Below are 21,380 nucleotides of genomic sequence, written 5' to 3'. Positions count from 1 at the left end.
GTACAAGCACAATCATCCAAAGTACAAGTACAAAGATCCTGTTAAGTACAAACACACACATCACCCTAAGTAAAAGTACACAGATCATCTTAAGTACAAGCACACAAATCATCTTAAGTACAAGCACACAAATCATGCTAAGTTGAAATACACAAATCATCCTCAGTACAAGCACACAAATCATCGAAAGTACAAGTACAAAGATCCTATCAAGTACAAACACACACATCACCCTAAGTAAAAGCACACAAATCATCTTAAGTACAAGTCCACACAAATCATCTTAAGTACAAATTATCCAAAGTACACACAATCATCCTATAAGTACAAGCACACAAATCATCTTAAGTACAAGCACACAGATCATGCTAAGTTGAAGTACACAAATCATCCTAAGTACAAGCACATCGAATCATCCAAATGCAAACAAGTACAAAGATCCTATCATCTACAAACACAAGCACACAAATCATGCTAAGTAAAAGCACACAAATCATCTAAGTCAAATTAAGTAGTGCAAATCACCTTAAGTACAAGCACACAAATCATGCTAGAAGTTGAAGTAAGCACACAAATCATCCTAAGTACAAGCACACAAATCATGCTAAGTACAAGCACACAAATCATGCTAAGTACAAGCACACAAATCATGCTAAGTTCAAGTACACAAATCATCTTAAGTACAAGCACACAGATCATGCTAAGTTCAAGTACACAAATCATCCTATGTACAATCACACAAATCATGCTAAGTACAAACACACAAAAAGTACAAGTGCAGAGATTAAGTTAAGTACAAGTAAAGAGTACGTTTCAGAAATATATTCGTTTTGCAACACAGTAAGGGGAGTGAAGGGGGTGTCGTGTAGCAGAAACACGTTTTAAACATTGTAATCATTTAAAAAATAGCGAGTTTAATTATCACCATTTATTAAACGGTTGTCCGTGTCGCCCGAGGACCTAAACACTGGCCGCGCCTGGCTGAACACTGCTGGGGGCACGTGACAGGTAGACAGGTAAGTAATTCTTATGACAGCAGACATGCGTCGTTTTCACATTACCAAACGCGCTTCACACTAGCGGAGGGAGGGACCCGACAAACAGACCCTGACCCGCGGATTATACACCCACAACCAGGAAGACCCACACAACAGGTAAGAGTTACTTAGCAGTGTATTCATTTAAAGATTATGTATATCAATTGATCACCATCTGGCTATGTAATTATTTTGATTTTGCTATACAAAATACAGAAAGACATATCTCTGACTTTTTCAAAGAAATACTTACTTGAACTTGTTTAAAAATCTTTGCTGTTTGATAGCGTTATAAAATACAATTTCGACATACTGGTTAAAATGTGTTATAAAAGCAACCATTATTATTAGAACGAATATTATTACATTTGCATATCAAAAATAGTGTTAAAGGGCGATGCACGTGCAGAAGAAACGAGGTAAATTGAACACGCCATTAGGCTATCAAAGATAATGCTCAAATAATTGTTCACAACCATAATTTCACTGCATAGCATTGCTGTCAAACCAACTTCAGATCCAGAGGATATCATTCGTTATTACTGATACTTGACACATGTCACCGGGTTTCGCCACACCAATCAAAGAAGGAAGTGACAACGCTCGCAATGAATAGACAGAAAATAATATCCCTTTCGAGCTAATGAATTAATAGATAATCAGTACCGTATATTTTTTAACCCGCTTAGGGAATTAAAAAAATAATAATTGAAAGTTTTGTCGAGAAATAAAGATCCAATTTTGTTTTCAGAAAAAAATAGCTTTGATTTCTTAGCCCGAGGCTGGTTATGATTAATATACCCGGGCATTAGAATCTCAGCTACTAAGAGTTTATTAGCAGTCGGAACATTAATGATATACCTTTAACCTCTCCCAAACCAGTGCAAATTATATGCATAAGAGCATTTGTGAATACACAACACATAGTCTTTGCAAACACAGAACACGTACACGGTCAGATTTAAATCGCAAACAAAATCTACGTCCCGGTACGTTTATCTTGAAGACTAATTACCCTCACTACGTCACAGGGAGCGGTGCATAGTGTCACAGCTGCCTGAATACATGTACATGCGTAATTAGGGCGAGACGAAAAAACTGCTGGAAAACACGCTCCTTAAATTTGAGCCCTTTGCTGCGTATTTGTACATAGATCACGCAGCAAGCGAATTGAGATTATCAGCAAAATTAACAAACAAATGTATTTAATCCAGAAAGCAAAAGGGTAGAGTGACCAATAAATTAAGAAACAGAGTTATCAAATTTAGAAATATGTGTTTATGAAATACAAAATAAAACGGAGCAGCGAAAAATGCTTATTTTTATTCTCGACTTTAGTTGATTCATTTTTAACATATTGTTTAGGGCCTATGTGTCAAGGGTAAGTGTATATCAACATGGGTAGTTGGATCCGGTTAAATGTAAGTTTTAGATAATTTGATATATGTTGCGTAAAGTTGTACAATTGTTAAAGTCGCTCATGATTTGCAAAATTTGTAGTCAAAATAATATCTATATATTCATATGAAAATTGAAGTAAATGTTTCAACACACATCTACTCAGCAATACACATGTCTATTGAATGACTGACTCATTGGGCAATGTTTTTAAGGATAAGATAAAACAACAACAATCACTGTTCATAACAGAGTTAGCCGCAAACATATGGAGCTCGCGACATTCAACTGTTTACTGGTATTGTAAACGTATTACTGTCGTTATTTGCTAGTGATGTAATTCTAGTTTCAGACTCTGTAGTTTACATCGCCAGATATATGTGCTAGGTTCTTATTACAGATAAATGGGGAACGACATTTGTGAAGGTTAATGTTGTTTTTAGAACTGGAGAAAACTTATCGCTTAAAGAAATACAGTACCATAAGGGCAAGGTGTAAAGTAAATTTGATTGCCATTATCATTTGATTGTCAGATCTGTCAGATTTTAAAGTACACATCTGAAATTTGGGGGGTCAGTGGATTTGGCAATATAGAGAAAATAATCCACCAGTTGGCTTTTAAAGTGTTTACATAAGTGCTTACAAACATCTCTCGAAGTAGTTTATGGCAAATGTGTCCGATCTCCATTGTATGGCAGCTATCTTGTTCACTTGTTCGTAGTGCAGGGTGCAGGTGTAAAACTGAATTTACGAAGACCATCTCCATTATACACAACATGTTACTATATTTAGATATTTGTTTGCTTTTGTGTAGATGGCACAGATAGCTGGAGATAAAATTACTAACAAATATATTCAAGCATTGTGCAGTTATATTATATTCAAATTCAAATGAATGTTTGGTGATTGGGGTTTTAGATTATGACCATCTTGGTTTTCTTGGGTAGTATTTTTTTGACACAATTGGCTAGTTAAACACCTCTAAAGTAACGAAGTAAGAAGGTGTTGACGTCTTTTCAGATTAACAGATAATGAGTATATTTCATCTATTTCACATGGGTATTTGGATCCGGTTAAATGTAGTTTTAGAAAATTTGATATAATTATGTTGCGTAAAGTTGTACAATTGTCAAAGTCGCTCATGATTTGCAAATTTGGAGTAAAATAGAATATGTATCTATTCACAGAAAATTGAAGTAAATGTTTCAACACACATCTACTCAGCAATACACATGTGTATTGAATGACTGACTCAGAAAATTGGCAATGTTTTTGAAAGGCAATCAAAATTTCGCCAAGGTTTCGACGGTACAAAACCAAACCGTGTAATTAAGGCGTACGTTACGGGCCAGGGCCCCGTTCCACAAAGCGATCGTAGCGCTAAGATGATCGTAACCCCCATGCTTTAACATAGACGTACGACTGTCGTAACGTTACGATCGCTTTGAGGAACGGTGCCCAGGTTACAACCAATTTCATGTTTTGGTGATTCTTAAACATATGTATACGGTATATCGTACGGTGACAAAGTCATGTATACGTAAAGGGATTCGTTATCTTATTTCACATAGAAAATACACAATGTCCGGCACATCAAAAACAAAACCGAAGCAGTAAATGTTATTACAGTTTAAGTATGTTTTATGTGGATATAAGTAAAGAGGTTGATGTAGAATCGCTGAAGTCCTTCATGGCCATATTTTATTACCCAAGGGCATAAACCGCAGCAATGTTGATAAGGAAGATCATCACATAAACAGATGACGGTATTGCATGGGAGTTTTAACCTGTGAGTAACATGTTATCGGTAGTATTTGAGGATGTACAGTTCTATTTCAGTTCCAAGGAGAGTTTCCAGCCGAGTCCAGCAATGACGTTCACTTCCGGTATCTGCTCCCTGCTGGTGCTGCTAGGGATGCTGGGAAGGGATGCTGCCTTCCCCCAGGGAGCCAATGAGATGTCCTGCAAGGGACTAGTTCCAGGGCACGGAATAGAGGTGAAACACGAAAAACCCTACAACCTTATCGTCAGCAAGCTGACTGTGCACCCAGGAGACATGATCAAAGGTACGGCACTGACACATTCAAAGAGAAATGTATTGACACTGGACTGGGGGCACATTTAGAGGGAAGTGTATGACATATGAGAGCTGCACATTTAAAGGGAAGTGCATTTCCACTGGGCTGGGTCACATTTAGAGTCACGTGTATGACATGTGAGAGGGGCACATTCAAAGGGAAGTGTATTTACACTGGGCTGGGGGCACATTTAGAGGGAAGTGTATGGGATGTGAGAGGGGCATATTCAAAGAGAAATGTATTGACATGGGCTGGGGGCACATTTAGAAGGAAGTGTATGACATGTGAGAGCTGCACATTTAAAGGGAAGTGCAGTTCCACTGGGCTGGGTCACATTTAGAGTCACGTGTATGACATGTGAGAGGGGCACATTCAAAGGGAAGTGTATTGATACTGGGCTGGGGGCACATTTAGAGGGAAGTGTATGAGATGTGAGAGGGGCACATTCAAAGAGAAGTGTATTGACACTGGGCTGGGGGCACATTTAGAGGGAAGTGTGAGATGTGAGAGGGGCACATTCAAAGAGAATGTATTGACACTGGGCTACGGGCACATTTAGAGAGAAGTGTATGACATGTGAGAGGGACACATTAAAAGAAATGCGTATAATCATTTTGAGAGGGGGCACAAATGGGAATTTCATTTACACGTGGGAGGAGGGAAACCCAAAATGCCGTCTAGTGAAAAGCCTAGGGTATTGTTTGATGTTTATTTTTCTAATATCTAATATAACTTTAACGCCATAGAGATTTATCACTGAAACAGATTCAGTGGGTGTAGAAGCATTGCACAACCTACAGATACCCAGTAACAATTGTAGCTATATATTCTGTTCATTCCTTATTGGAGCTCTGTTTATATTGTTGCGTATACGTGTATATACCGTAACGTTAAAATTTGTAATATATCATTAAACAGAAAGAATATGCCAAGGCAATAAAAATGCCACCACAGCATGCTCTGACAAGAGTGTCACAATACAAAGAAAACACGCACATGTCAAGTCCTTTTTCACATTTAAACTAGATAACTAATAACGCATAACAAGGAAACGTGTTAATAAATGTTTTAGATGATAAATATTCATAGAAAGGTATAATGCGTTATGGATAACAACTTCTTTATTTCTTGTTCATGAAAATAAAGAAGGTGTTATCTATAAAGTATTATACTTTTCTATTATCCATCAACTCCTTTTCATCTTATCAACATGACAAAATTGTGTCACAAAATTGGGATAAAATCACACCTCTCAAATTTTTCATAATTGGCTTGAGAATATGCGTGTTGAATAGCTGGCTTTAGGTGTGTGTGTGTGTGTGTGTGTGTGTGTGTGTGTGTGTGTGTGTGTGTGTGTGTGTGTGTGTGTGTGTGTGTGTGTGTGTGTGTGTGTGTGTGTGTGTGTGTGTGTGTGTGTGTGTGTGTGTGTGTGGAGAGGGGGGGGGGGGGCACAACAATCACCACTTGTATGTTTCATTCGCTACATTGGTACAAGATGAGATGTGAAGCAGATGTGAACGTATTTATCATGGAACTGTAAAGCACCATGTGTAAATCAACAATTTACGATAGTTCGTTTTGGTAGTATGATTCACAGCTAGCATTGGCCCTGTTTTGCAAGATATCCCGTTACGGTCATCGTAACTCTACGTGAAAGTATGCGAATAACGATCGCCTTAACGTGGCACTGATCACATGAGAATGTTCTGTTGCATGTGCAAATACAAATGCTATTTATACTCCGAAGCCATTTTGTCCATTTTGCAGCCATATTGTCTCCCCAAGCTCAGTTTCAACATGGCCGTAGTCGGTTATTGTTATTCTTGTATAGTTCACAAAACGCACTTATTTTAGTTACGTGAATTTCTGTTGTTACCCAGTAACCATCGAGGGATCAAAGGACTTCAGAGGTTTCTTAGTGAAGACGGTCGAAACTCGGAATGGTAACACCATCGGTGTCAGCATCCCCGGCATCCACATGGCCGACAGGTGTGCCGTAAGTGTTGTATTGTGATAGGGGCAAGGATATCCCCATGGGAATGCATAATAAGCTACCCGTCAAGATCCGGGTTAGAATTGGTCTTCAGTAACCCATGCTTGTCGTAACAGACGACCAACGGGATCGGGTGGTCAGGCTAGCTGCATGTCATCGGATCCCAATTGCGTAGACTGATGCACATGCTGTTGATCACTGGATTGTCTAGTCCAGACTCGATTATTTACAGACTGCCGCCATATAGCTGGAATATTGGGGAGTGCGGCGTAAAACAACAAACCGAACCCAGCATAATAAGCTTTGTTGCTTTTCTCTCAAGTCTATACTGAGGAGGCCAGCTATTTGCTGTAAAATTTGTTGTGTAGAGCTGCATCACATAGGGAGCGACTGTTTGATAATCGGGCGTGGGATTTTATCAAAAATCTTTTTTATGCTTGTGAAAAATATTTAAAAGTGCCTGGCACCACAAAAATGAAATACAATAGACTGTTGCACAATGTTGTAGATGCACCTGAAAATATGTTCAGGACAAGTCACAAGCTCCTGCCAGAGCTCGTTGGGTTCACCAATAATGGGAAGAAGGATCTAGAAGTATCTGCATCTCTCGCTGAATTCCACCAGACATTCTTCCCTGTTTTGGAATACGTTTCCGTAAAAACATTTCAAAGTGGAAGAAAAAAAACAAAACTATCTCATTTTGACTTTCTTCCGACTTTAACGTGACACGCCCTGATTAACATGAAATTCTGTCAAACCCAGATCACACATTAATAATGCATGTATTTTGTCAATTGCTTCTGTATCAGAAATCCGGTGTAACACATATGGACGGTCGCATAGCAAAGAAGAGGAAAACATTCGACTGGGTCGCACCTTTAAACGCCAATCCCGGGACGATTATCCAATTCAGGTACGTGAACTCTTAAACGGGTGCCATGCTCCAAGTTCTGATGCAAAGCGCTTCTGCTGTCGTAGTTCCTGTACGTTGACATGGACGTACTGCAGTCCACGCTGAGCTGACGTTACACAGAGAAGCTCCAGAGGAGCATCCCCCGGGAACAGGAAGTTGAAGTCCTGAAAGTTTGAACTCCAATATTCAGTACGTAGCGGTACCCATGTGGAAGCAGTCAGATGCCGGAGTATGCGATTCCTGTAGCGCCACGATCGTTCCTCTAAACAAGAACGAGACTGTAAAAATTCAGTCGAATCAGAACCTCAATGAAAATCCAAAATATGTCTGTATTGAGACACACGTGAAAATCCTGATAATCATTGGTTTTCAGGAACCCAATTTATTAGATGTTTCTGTGTTTTGTGAAAGACTAACGGGACATAGTGATCTGACTCGCTGATTTGGTTCATGCCTGACATCGCATGCAATGCTCGTTATGGCGTTAAACAACAAACAACACACTGTACGTCAGATCGGTTGCATTGCCTTTGTTTGATTACCCGTGAAGATCCGGGTAAGATATGATCTTCAGTAACCCATGCTTGTCGTAAGAGGCGACTAACGGGATCGGGTGGTCATGCTCGCTGACTTGGTTGACACATGACATCGGTTCCCAGTTGTGTAGATCGATGTTCATGATGTTCATCACTGGATTGTCTGGTCCAGACTCGGATTATGTACTGACCGCCGCCATATAGCTGGAATATTTCTGAGTGCGACGTAAAACTAAACTCACTCACTCACTCATGTTTTGTTATGGTCTACAACTGAAGCGAGGCGAACAAGGTCCATTATCTTAATCCATGTCTTCTACATGCAGGTCAGTCATCGTGGAGGACAAAACCCGCTACTACTACGTGAACTCCGCCAACGTGGTCATAGTGTCCCGACCGACCACACAAGCTCCAACCACACCCAAACCACGCCAACCTGTCGGTGGATTCACGTTTGGCATCTCGAACGGACGTCAGGCCCCAAACCCTTCTCCGTCACGTGAAACGAAAACTCAGCAGGGATCTGTACCAAGGGAGATAATTGGAACTGAACCCCTAACTGCTGAACAAACGCAAAAGGAGATCACTCGGGTGGGCCAGATAACCCGTGAAGCGATTCAGTGGTCGTGGCGGCGGTTCCTTCATCTCATTTTCCCTAACGTTAGATGGGCAACACCACGTTCCTAAACTCTCCAACTTCAATTTCCTGTCTTTCATTTTCAATGTTAGGTTGTAATCGTAATATCATCTTGGAGGAGACTGTCCACAGTGAAATGCATTGCCTGATGACTTTGACTTCGATTCAGATCAACCTTTTTTACAGAAAAAGTTAAGATTTTACTGCCGCATCTTGAGTACATGAACGTGTCTGTTGAGGATTGTTTAGTTAATATTCAGGTGGGGGAGGAGTTTGAAGGGTTGGGTGGTGGGGAGATTGTGATTCACATTTTTTTTCTCTGAAACGAGGATCCAAAGGTATGTTATTTTTTTGTAATTATTTTTTTTCAGGATATCGGGCATGTTCAACAAACAGTTTGTCGTAGTTTCTATAAACTCGAGGCAAATCTATTTTGTCTATTCTTGTAGGAAACAAATTATTTCCAGACCCCACCTGAATATCATAGCTCTGCTTCTTCAGTATTTGCAGTTAACCTGCAGTGTTCCCCGCCTTTATTCTCTTGCATGTCAAACGTATCTCATTCTTGCAACCAAAATAAACAACTTGGTCTTTTTTCCTGTTTCCTGCATGTTTTCTATCCTATTAAGTGGCATGGAATTCTAGTAGTCAGAACAGTGGTGATGGATTGTTTCCATATTGTACATGATTCACTTCCAGGGCTTTACGCACAGTACATTACCCACAAGCTCCCGACTTCCGGTACCTTCCAGGCTAAGGGCAGTAGACCAGCAACAGACATTCTGGGATTAACCAACAGAGTGAAATGTAATAGCGTGTAACATAATAAGTGAAAGATTCTTCAACACTTTGAAGCAAAACTGCCAATTCATTAGACAGCGATAGCTCTACAAAGTAGTCCTTTTGAACGTCAGGGAAAGAGGCGGCGGGGGTAGCCTCCTGGTTAAAGTGTCAGTTACGCTGAACTTACGGGTTCGTTTCCCACATGGTTAATGTGTGAAGACTATTTCTGATATTCTCCGCGGTGATATTGCTTAAGTGGTGATAAATGCAGAACCACGCTCACTCACTCACTCACACACGTACACACTCACTTACACGTACACTCACTCTTCTGTAAGATATTCAATTGACCCACACCGGACATTTTCACTTACACGTACACTCACTCTTCTATAAGATATTAAATTGACCCACACCGGACATTTTCAAAAATGTATATTACATGCAACATGTTACAGTTACATCTACAGTTTTTTACTGTGGAATGAGGACGTTTTAGCTGATTTGTTTCATCTCTTAATATACTGTCCTCTTTGGTGTTCTTCCTATCTCCTCTTTCCTAGCTGTCGCACATCTGAGTTTGAGTCTTTGGATCACTCCGACTAGGTCTGTGTCCTCTTTTATATTCTTTGATATTAATAATTTCTGGTGGTGGACGAATCATAAAGTAAAGACATATTCATTTTTGTGAGTTCACATTTGCTGAACCTCATCTATAGTCTGTTTGCAGTGAAAACGTATCGGTGAATTTCACTTTAAACAAAAATGTAAATCGAATACAGTGAAATTAAGATTGCGAATCCTCATAATTCTACCTTGCCAATTTAAAAAATAAATCTTAGATTTTTATTCATCTTAGGAAAAAAGTTGTTTAACAAACGATCATTGTTTCAAATCGCTTATATTGGTTTGTATTACAAGGGGGTAAGCGCAGTAGTTGGAACAGTGAAACAAATGCACATGCGGTACGTGATGAGCGTTAACTTAGACCAACCCTCCTTGTTCATTTAATGTGCATACCCCTTGTAATACAAACCAATAATACCGATTTGAAACTATGATCGTTTGTTAAACACCTTTTATCCTATGTTGAATAAAAATCTGAGATTTAAATTTTTAAATGGCAAGGTAAAATTATGAGGATTCGCAATCTTAATTTCTCTTTATTTGATTTACATTTTTGTTTAAAGTGAAATTCATCGGTATGTTTTCACCGCAAACAGACTATAGTGGACGTTAAACCTTGTGAGAGTCTATTACAAGTCTACTTTTTAAATTGTGGCTGAGATATCGAGCACCTGCATAGGTTAAATATGCTTAGTTAACACTTTGCTGTGTTATCTTCCTTGCAGAATGCTTCCAAAAGTACTACCCCTCTTGGTCTACCCCTGGATCCTGGTTGTGGCCGGACTCGGGGCTGCTTCCATGACTGCCAGAGAGGCAGGTGCACGTACATCGTCACGTGGGTGGATGCTGGGGACGTCATCACATTTGACATGAAGAAGATCGAACCAGCAAGGAGCGAGAGGTGGATGGCCATTGCTTTTTCAGAGGACAGGATGATGGTGAGCCTTTGACCTTGTAAGATGAAACATGACGTCTTCTTCCCAACACGGGGCGGTGGGGTAGCCTAGTGGTTAAAGCGTTAGCTCGTCACGCCGAAGACCCGGGCTCGATTCCCCACATGGGTACAATGTGTGAAGCCCATTTCTGGTGTCCCCTGCCGTGATGTTGCTGGAATATTGCTAAAAGCGGCGTAAAACCATACTCACTCACCAACACTCCCATGAGCCAACGTTCGTTGTAATGTTTCTGAATGTTGACACTATGTTCCCGTTGTTATCCAGGGAGACGATGCAGTCATTGAATGCGTAATTGACGCCGGGTTTGTCCGCGTGTACAGCTCTTACAACGATGATAAAATCAACAAGCGCATGGAAGACGTAAGTACTGACCAGAAGTGATTGTTAACCCAAACTTAAGGATCACCTGCGGCTTTCAATTCACTATGGTTAACCTTCCAGGTTTGAATAGTATATTAACCAAAGTTTACAAATGATTTAATGGAGTCTTTCGTGCAAGGGCATAGGAAAGACACATACATTGGTTTTCTAAAATAATGCTCGGGTCGCCGTTGTACAAAAGGGTCTTGTCTCTAGGGTGACCGTAATTCCCATACCTTAACATGGACTAGTCAGAGTTGTTTTGTACAACGCTACCCTGGCCTGTACGGAGATGTTTCCCTTAGGAATTGGATTCCCTTAGCAATTACTGAAGGCATCGGTCCCAATGTTTCTTATAGAAATGGACAGAAAGGCCTGATAGTATCTGAAAGGCATTTCTGGTGCCTAAGACTTGAGTCTCCTTTCAAAGTTGTAATATTTATTCACCCCCATGCATGTTACTCTTAAGATGCTGCCTTGCTCAGTTAAAGTTATTATATCTGGATGGCATATGTAACTCACTTTTGCGATTGGCGTTTAAGAAAACTGCTGGTCTGAGTAACGCTGCCGGCTCCTACGTCAACGGCGTCCTCGAATGCAGCTTCGACCACGTTAAGAAGGACGACTTCTACCCACATCTGAAGGACCTTAACCACGACTTCTACCTTATGTTTGCCGACGGGGATGCCATTAGCGGTAGGCTTACCCTTATATATGTTTGGTAGATAAACAACGAAAACGTACTAACATTGTCTTTGAATAGAACTGAAACGAGTGACCCAGTTGTCTGTGCTCATCTACGAAACTGAGATTGTGGGTTCGAATCCCAATTATCCCCGAACATGTTGCTAGGTTTGTCTTCACCTTAAATCCAGTGTTCACGTGGTAAACGTCTAAGATCTGCATCTCTTGTGGCTGTCCACCCAAATTAGTGAGTGAGTGAGTTTTGTTTTTTGCTAGACTCAGCAATATTCCAGCTATATGGCGGCAGTCTGTAAATAATCTAATCTGGAGCAGAAACTCCAGTGATCAGCACCATGAGCATCGATCTACGCAATTGGGATACGATGACATGTGTCAACCGAGTCAGCGCACCTGACCACCTGATCCCGACAGTCGCGCTTACGACAAGCATGTGTTACTGAAGATCAATTATAACCCGGATCTTCACGGGTATCCTCCCACAGTAAACTGATATAACTCGTATACTATTCCAAGTGGCGTCAAACAAACTCATTCACTCACTCTTTGAAACGAAGGACACCATGCATGTTTGCAATTGCATTTTTCATCTACCTGTTCGTCAAGGCTCTTTTCGCCTTTAGCTAAATTCGCTCGATACAATTCGGCTTCATTTCTAACAAGAATACAGTATACTACTGAAATATTGGTACAAGCGGCGTAAAACCATACTCACTCACTGAAAAGGCGGCGTTGTTCGATCCCATAAACACAACGCACTGAGCAACAGAAACACTCAGTGCGAGCTGTGAGAACATATGTACAATGGTCGTGTTCCAGGTAACATCTTCCCTCACCGGTACGACGTGCTGCCGCCAGTGACTGACGTGCCAGTTGACCTGCAGAGCATGGAGAGTGTGGGAGGTGAGGGGCCTAGGTTTCCGCTAGTGCTGGCTCACGGTAAGTAATCTCTGTAATCGTTCGCGGAACTCTGTGGAACTCAAGTGAGCTTGTATTTGATACCGGGATCTCTTTGGATAGGACGCATTGCAGTGTGCACCGGGATAGGATGGCCTTAGATCTTGTCAAGCGGTGACGAGCACCAAGATATGATTATAAATTTATGACCAGATTGATGCAAAATGAAACAGAAAGTTTCTATGATCAATTACCCCTTCGATGGGATCCTGGTAACATCTAACTAGTTTGACAGAAGTGGAGGAGCAGTATGCCCCTGGACTCGTAAAGTAAAGCTCAGCATTTCGAGTTATTTCATTCAAGAAAGCTATCGCAGTTTTAAATCTAACACGCTTGTCTGTGTGCTTGCAGAGGTGCAAGGCGTCATTATACCCCCGGCACCAAAAGCTGGTTGCAGATGGACCGGAAGTAACCTCGTTTTCGTCCTGACCGGAAGTCTGATATGCATCGTCTTTCAAACAGTCTAAACAAATCCGCACAATAACACCAGCAATATGCTGTATTGCATTTAAGTGAATTATAATCTCTACTTATTTATTGAACTATACATTTGTAATATTTATTTGAGAAACTATTATGTATCAAATACAGGCCACTTTTGTGTACAGGGTTCTCATTTATTGACGGTATAACTGTCTCAGATCACTTGAAGATCCATGTTCGCTGTATCGAATCAAAGTATCCCGATATATTTTTACATTATAATTATTATCATGTTTGTTAGTAACACGAGAAGGGTCGTTGACACACGCTGTATTCTGCACTATATCTAAAATAAAAATATTCGTAAATCATTCTGCCATAAGTTGTTTTCAATTGCATAAACCTGAACGCCTCCATATATACACGCAATTATTTTCGATGATTGATCGGTAGTAATGAAGCAATCATCAATAATGAGATTTGAACCAATTCCCAACACTACGGAGTACACTGTCTGAGTGGGATGTCCTTGTAAAACTGCGCCATGGTCTCTAAGTAGGTCCTCACCATGCAACAGGAAGATATCCAAACTAATTCATGTATACATCTACACACAATCTGAATCTTGGACGTGACGCTTAACCCATTTCACGCCACCCACTTGAAAGCCATTAGACTATTGTCTCTATGTACATTACGTGTCTCGTAGTACCTGTATGTCCCCGGTGAGTGTTTAATGTAAAGTGCTTTACACGTCTCCAGAGGAGGCTCACTATACCGCTCATTACGTGTCTCGTAGTACCTGTATGTCCCCGGTGAGTGTTTAATGTTAAGTGCTGTACACGTCTCCAGAGGAGGCTCACTATACCACTCATTACGTGTCTCGTAGAACCTGTATGTCCCTGGTGAGTGTTTAATGTTAAGTGCTTTACACGTCTCCAGAGGAGGCTCACTATACCACTCATTACGTGTCTCGTAGTACCTGTATGTCCCTGGTGAGTGTTTAATGTTAAGTGCTTTACACGTCTCCAGAGGAGGCTCACTATACCACTCATTACGTGTCTCGTAGTACCTGTATGTCCCTGGTGAGTGTTTAATGTTAAGTGCTTTATACGTCTCCAGAGGAGGCTCACTATACCACTCATTACGTGCCTCGTAGTACCTGTATGTCCCCGGTGAGTGTTTAATGTTAAGTGCTTTACATGTCTCCAGAGGAGGCTCACTATACCGCTCATTACGTGTTCCACTGCAGGCTGCATTATGATCATGTGTTGGGTGCTACTTCCGGGTATTGGGATTGTCACAGCCAGGTACGGAAAACCACTGCTGCCAAAAACTCACTTCTTCGGACTGAAAATATGGTTTCAGGTGAGTCCCTAGTGACATAAGTGTGCACCATGTCAATGATACTACATGTTTACCTACAGACTAACACTGATATGTGTTATTTTAATAGAAACAAGTAATTCCTTAAAAATTGAAACCGAGATCAAGTGAGATAGGAGATTCTGAACCTCAGGAAAACTAGACTTGCTTCATTTAGGGACCGTTCATAATGTATGGCTGGAGGGGGTAGTGGTGGTGATGATTTTAAGGGGTTGTTCTAGGGAGCTAGGAGGGGGGCTCATCAATTTTGTACATACGTACTAGGGGGGTCAGCAATTTTGTACATGAAAGTATGTTTAAAATTATGCTTAGAAATTATAGGAAAGGTCATTGGGGTAATTGATTTTGTACATGAAAATAATCCATAAAAATCATCATCACCGCCTCTAGCCATAAATTATGAACGGTCCCTCAGGGCTTTAACACTCCGGAAATGTCTGGACGGGAGGGAAAATATTGCGGTTCAGGAACTGTGGGAAAGATTATCTAGTGTAACTGTTCGTCATATGAATATAAATATTTTCAAACTACCCTGTCCAACTTTTGAGGCACGTTTTGGCCACGCTTATCTTCCCAACGAATATGTTTCTACCTCACCTACGACAAGTAATAGCGCTCCACCTTATTCTGAGGGCGGTGGAGTAGCCAAGTGGTTAAGGCGTTCGCTCGTCACGCTTAAGACCCGGGTTCGATTCCCCCACATGGGTACAATGTGTGAAGCCTATTTCTGGTGTCCCCCGCCGTGATATTGCTGGAATATTGCTGAAAGCAGCCTAAAACTAAAACTCGCTCACTCTTATTCTGACTGACCGCAACATGCCTGTACTGTATTTTCAGATCCACCGTGGATGTATGATAACATCAGTGTGTATGACGCTCCTTGCGGCACTTATTGTTGTCGTGGAGTCGGAGGGATACAGCAAGGTCAGTAAGACAAACCGGGACTACTTTCGTCATGCTTATTGTTCCCCCGACCACAAAAGTAGAAATTCCAGTACATGTAATAATTAAAGTTAAAATCCGGTCAGTATTTGATGAAAGCGTTCGTTCAATCTCTAAAATCCGCTAATTTTGAAATTTCACGTTCATCCATGTCCTCAGATTCCAAAGATTCCAGGCAAGCAGTATCAACAGCTGCATCCTCCTCTCGGCATCATCGTCATCATCCTCGCCATCACCAACGTAAGTACCACTACAGTGGCTGCAATACTATAGTAGCCCGATACTACAGCTGGAGTTTGATCTAAACTGACGAACAAAAGAAACTACACAGTTGATGAGTGACTGAGTGAGTGAGTGAGTGAGTTGGGTCTTACGAATTCTCGGTCGGTCAAGTAAATATCCATATTAACTTTACCGTGGCACAGTAGTGCAAATGCAATTGCTACCAATTGATAAAGATTATTTACAAAAGAAACCAAATTGTTAAGTGTGATCAATTGAAATTAACATTTGGTCAAGTGGATATTGAAAGTTTACTGGAACAAAAATGAAAAACATTTCAACCCCTTATTCCCGTCTAAGAAACATTTCTTTGGTTGTTTCATTATTTGCTGCTATCAAACATGGGTTTGCATTTTCCATTTACCGTCAGTTACTAATAATATCGCGAGAATTTTTAAGGAATATTTCAATGATTTCACGTGAAAGGTCTACATTTTATAAATGATTTACAGAATTAGCTGTTTATTTATATGAAGCCGCCAGAAGAGAAGACGTTGCCCACAGTACCACCAGTCGAACGACTGAAATGTAGTTCAACATAATCGATAGATTCCTAAACCATTGTGCACAAACAGAAGTAAAACGTTTTACATTGCACGCGGAATTTACTTTTGCACAGTCTGTTTGTTCATGAATGCATCGTGTTTATTTGTAGCCAATCATGGCGCTGTTTCGCCCTGGCCCTGAGTCTGTAGGGAGACAACTCTTCAACTGGGCCCACTGGGGTGTTGGGGTTGTATCGGCTGTACTGGCAAGTAAGTACTCACTCCAATTAAAACAAAATAACACAACATAAACAATTCACGCATGCCAGATCCTTCATCTGTCATTTATATTTTGTGAAAAACAAAACAAAGATTATTGAATTAAGATTATTGATGCGCATATATTTTAGGTAGAATTACTCGACCGTGCATGGTCAGAGCCTTTATTTGTCTACATATTAAGAATACATGTTATGTAGAATTACTGAACCGTGCATGATAGTCTCAGTGGTATGTTCCTTCTATGGAGGGCGGTGGGGTAGCATAGTGGTTAAAGCGTTCGCTCGCCACGCCGAAGACCCGGGTTCGATTCCTCACATGGGTACAAATATTGATAAAAGCGGCGTAAAACTAAACTCATTCACTCACTCCTCTAGAAATCTGTATTTTCTTTCATGTTTCAGTCATAACTATATTCATCGGCCTTGACCTAACAAAGGCAGGGTCATCAACAGCGCCGATGGCTGTCATGGCGGTTTACGTCGTCTACTTAGCTGCGTATCTAGTTGCCATGGAACTTCTGCCAACTATTCTCAAGACACTTGCAGGTACATCACGTGTATTTCTTTCTTAAAAAACGCCAATACCTTTTAGTACAGACGTTTGACTGACGCTTCATAGATACTGCACTGTGACTATATGCCATCTTTGATATCTCAAGGGCAAGCATTTCTGTAAGCCTACACTTCCCCCTGGATCCAGTCAATGGTTCTCGAAATTTTGAATTACCCGCCCTTAATTTTGATTTTGCCATTTTGATCGCTACGGTACTGGGCCTAACGAACCGATCAAACCAAGGCTTAAAATCAAGGGCGGATAATTAGCGATCGCGAAAGCCATGGGAATGGATCCAGGGATAGTGTAGGTTGGTCGAGATGTTAGTACTGGGTATATAGTGGATGAGTATATACTAGTTGACTCAGTTAACTTCATGGGTGTTTGCTTCCAGTTAAACAGACCAAGTTCGAATTGAGTGCCAATCTGAATTTGAGGCGTGGTTCTCACAAGGGGTACGACGTCACTACCCCTCTCCCCACAGCTCCTGTCGCTGTCATCACTCAACCCCCACCAACCATAGAACAGGTAACTATATTTCCCAGCGTCATGGAACAGTGGACCCCTGTGGCCTTTGTTCTTGTATTATTGCCACCACTATCGTGGATCTGTGTTTAAGGTAGTAAAGTGAGTGAGTGAGTGAGTTTAGTTTTACGCCGCTTTTAGCAATATTCCAGCAATATCACGGCGGGGGCCACCAGAAATGGGCTTCACACATTGTGGTGTGATGGTGGAATTGGGTTTAACGTCGTGCTTGAGAATATTTCGCTCATATGACGACGTGCATGCGTGTGTATGTGTATGTGCGGCTGCTTGTACTAGCCCAGACTGAAGCTGGTTTTATAGTGTTAGCCCACTGAGATACCATGCCGCAGTGAAGCATGAATACCCCATTCAGACACAGTATACGGACTCCGAGCCGGCCAGTCCTTGTTGTACCCATTAATGCCGAGCGCCAGGCAGGGACCAACAAGTACCATATTTTAACGTCTTTTGGTATGACGCGGTCGGGGATCGAACCCGCGACCTTCCGCACTCCGTCACACATTGTGCCCATGTGGGGAATCGAACAAGGGTCTTCGGCGTGGGGAACGAACGCCTTAACCACTAGGCTACCCCATCGTCCCTAAAGTATTAAGGCACTTCCAATTTGGTTCTAAGATCACCCTGTCGGACTCCATTGCCTGATGCTATGTTTCTTTTGGCAACACGATGTAACTGCAAGTATATGGAAAAGTATATGACAGTTGTACAATGACGACCCCTTCCTGAAGCCTGACCATGTACTTTAGATGTTGTTTTCAGTCATAACAATCAGGCATTGAAGTGTTCATTTTTGGACCTTTAAAATTTGTGTCCCTTTGTCGTGTCAGGATCGGGTGATGGCTCGGTAGAGCCCTGCACCTGACTGTGATATGTGCTGAAAGTTTATCGGAGATTACTAATGATAATATTAAGGGTTCACAGGCACCAACCTGCTCATGCTGGTGAAGTATACCATAGTGTTTATCTAAACTTGCTTTAAGTTCCCGCTTTTCATAGTTGCGCTAAACGCTTTTATATTTTTTGCTTCGGACGCTTTGGATACTATACACGGAGCTCTGGGGTTGTTCCCGTGATGCCACGGAGAGCGTATTTACCGTTGTTCAAAATGTTTTAATGTCTGCTTTATTTTCAGGAGAACCGAGTCAAGACCATCATGCTCTTGATTCATTACGTCATAACCGGTCTGCTCTCTGTCGTCATGGTGATTCTTTTAGCAACACATCCTCACTGAACGTAATTGCTAGGCCTTTGTAACATATACTTGTACAGGAAGTCCGTTTGAATGTTATATGCTTATGTCAAAATTGATTTATATGTACATAAGACGAGGCATACATTTGTATGAGTTTAGTGTCATGTATCTCACCATGTGATGTATGGCCAATAAACTGATGACTATGTTGGATATCGAAGAAGAAATATTGTCTGTTTAATCCTTTTTACAACGTTTGTTGCTTTTTATTGTGTATATTTCTATAGGTAGTCTCCTTTGATTTATTTAGGGCTCAACTGTTTGTTTTAGTCCACTTGCTGTGTAGTTTAGTCCAAATGCACATAAAGAACTGCAGCTGGAACAAACTAACAAAAGTGATAGTTTGAGGCCCTGATAATAGTAATTTACTGTATATTAGTACACACTGTTAAGATGTAAGGTTTCAAATAGTTCCATTACTTTGCAAGAAATACAATAAACAAAAAGCAAATGTTCAAAACAGTTAAAAAAAGCGGTACAATTCTGAAACGAAATGTCATTGCATTAATGGTTCATTTTAATGTTACATATATTTTATATTTCTCTGTGTATTTTTCCTATGATTTCATATGATAATATCACCGCATTCGATGCTGTGGGCTGCTTATAGTTTCATATTCCTGTCGATAATGTATTTATATATGTCCATACGATGTGAGAGTTCAAATGGTTACGTAACTCTGTAGGAAAAATGTGCATTATTTCTTCATTTTAGTTTACCACGAGCAAATTTAAATGAAATGTTATTATGTTTATTGTGCTATTATGTTTTATATTTTCAATAAAACTTCAAATAATAAAAGTTGTTATCTGTGTTTATTTATCATTCTCATCAAAACATGAACCATGACATATTCCGTAGTACCCATCCATCTATAATTACAGTCAAAATAGTTCGAGTGTTAAAGAGCTTTTGTCCCTTTAAAAATGCTCACCTCCTCTACAGCTTTCTTTTGTCATCAAAAGTGGCCGCTGATTTACAAACAGTTACGCATCAAGAGACGGAAATAGTGCATTAAACCTTCAAAGATAAATCTCGAGAAACTTTCTCATTTAATATTTTTTAAACTCGGCAATAAGATTACGCCCGTATCCATTTTATCTCGACATGCAAACACCGTAAAGGTGTGAATACAATCCATTTAAAAGTATTATGCTTCGTAATTTACATTTGGATAATAACAGTAGTTTGATCGTGTGTGGTGTATGCGACTTCTTAAGTGACACCCAACAAAGCGTAACTGTTGATAAAGCAAGGGAAGTGTCTGGCATTAGGAGAACAATTCCTTATTCAATACACGGCCTCAAACCAAAGGGCTGAACTGAGAGAATTTAAATGTAACATATTACCTTCTTCCTTATCTAACAGCATCCTACATCGTTACCATGACAGCGTCCTTGGTGACCGTGTAAACACGTGGTTGAGACAATCCTATCCTATTACATGGGCTGTTTGTGAACAGACTATTACCATGTTTAAGCATACGCATAATCCCAGGTTTGCTGGACCACTCAAAGATTTAATCTGTGTTCATTTAAATCATTTGTAATAATCTTTCTCAGAGCTTTTGATGTGTGTGTGTGACAGAACTTGAAAACTTTATATGTTCAGAAACAACGATCATACCTTGAAGTTCAAGTAATCGATCACAATCGATTTGATTCAATGCGAAGCCTATCGAGAAATTGTTCAACACTTGATGTCATGTCACGTAACGATCTTACAAATTGATGAATAGGTGACAGTGTAATAATGAATGTTATTCAAAATTGGAAATCATGTATTAATGTTAAAATGATATCCAACGTCTAATTAAGCGTTTAATGTATCATTGACATGAGTCAAGGTTTATGATCATATTCCTGAAGACGTACGCTTGTGATCAGACACGCAGCCCCAACCAACACGGTGTTGTCAGGCTCCATTGATCAGTGAGCCGGTTAGTTCAGAGTAATTCTGATCCTCCAAATCGATATCGATACGTTGTTTACTCTGACGACAGATTTCGACGGTTGAGGGCGCTGATGTCGTTGTGCTTGATACTCACTTATCACACTTGTGTTTGATGGAATGTGTCAAACATGTTGTTTCACAAGTAATGTAAGGTGAGTCTTTTGAACTTTCTATTACTGGTATCTATGTTTTTGTTCGTGATGAGAGACAATGAAACCCAATAACAGTACACGGTCAGTATTATTTAACTTTGACAAGCATGAGTTAAAAGTTATCAAAATATTTTAACTGCACCTTAA

The 21,380-nt window shown here is 40.5% G+C and overlaps 2 protein-coding genes across 2 annotated transcripts; both read left to right on the top strand.

Moving 5' to 3' along the window:
- The first annotated feature begins 996 nt into the window (after positions 1–996).
- On the top strand, positions 997–9,187 carry LOC124291658 (ferric-chelate reductase 1-like). Its single transcript, XM_046728709.1, has 5 exons — positions 997–1,154; positions 4,275–4,501; positions 6,394–6,509; positions 7,316–7,419; positions 8,282–9,187. Exons 2-5 carry the CDS (start codon positions 4,306–4,308, stop codon positions 8,640–8,642), a joined length of 777 nt encoding a protein of 258 aa, XP_046584665.1. The 5' UTR covers positions 997–1,154; positions 4,275–4,305; the 3' UTR covers positions 8,643–9,187.
- Positions 9,188–10,599: 1,412 nt separating this feature from the next.
- LOC124291655 (putative ferric-chelate reductase 1) lies at positions 10,600–19,879 on the top strand. The gene is made up of 11 exons (XM_046728706.1): positions 10,600–10,940; positions 11,223–11,318; positions 11,861–12,014; positions 12,840–12,959; positions 14,653–14,768; positions 15,624–15,710; positions 15,888–15,968; positions 16,666–16,765; positions 17,179–17,322; positions 17,724–17,857; positions 19,008–19,879. Exons 1-11 carry the CDS (start codon positions 10,872–10,874, stop codon positions 19,104–19,106), a joined length of 1,200 nt encoding a protein of 399 aa, XP_046584662.1. The 5' UTR covers positions 10,600–10,871; the 3' UTR covers positions 19,107–19,879.
- The last annotated feature ends 1,501 nt before the right edge of the window (positions 19,880–21,380 follow it).

The sequence above is a fragment of the Haliotis rubra genome, unplaced genomic scaffold (assembly GCF_003918875.1).
Source record: "Haliotis rubra isolate DU_JTF1 unplaced genomic scaffold, ASM391887v1 Scf499, whole genome shotgun sequence".
NCBI classification, from domain to species: Eukaryota; Metazoa; Mollusca; class Gastropoda; order Lepetellida; family Haliotidae; genus Haliotis; species Haliotis rubra.
This window is presented reverse-complemented; position numbering and strand designations above follow the sequence as displayed.

Coding starts and splice junctions, on each gene's coding strand:
- LOC124291655 (XM_046728706.1), top strand. CDS start 10,872: ATGAAGAAGATCGAACCAGCAAGGAGCGAGAGGTGGATGGCCATTGCT. Junction 10,941..11,222: donor TTTCAGAGGACAGGATGATG/GTGAGCCTTTGA, acceptor GTTGTTATCCAG/GGAGACGATGCAGTCATTGA. Junction 15,711..15,887: donor AGTCGGAGGGATACAGCAAG/GTCAGTAAGACA, acceptor CCATGTCCTCAG/ATTCCAAAGATTCCAGGCAA.
- LOC124291658 (XM_046728709.1), top strand. CDS start 4,306: ATGACGTTCACTTCCGGTATCTGCTCCCTGCTGGTGCTGCTAGGGATG. Junction 6,510..7,315: donor ACATGGCCGACAGGTGTGCC/GTAAGTGTTGTA, acceptor CTTCTGTATCAG/AAATCCGGTGTAACACATAT. Junction 7,420..8,281: donor GGGACGATTATCCAATTCAG/GTACGTGAACTC, acceptor TTCTACATGCAG/GTCAGTCATCGTGGAGGACA.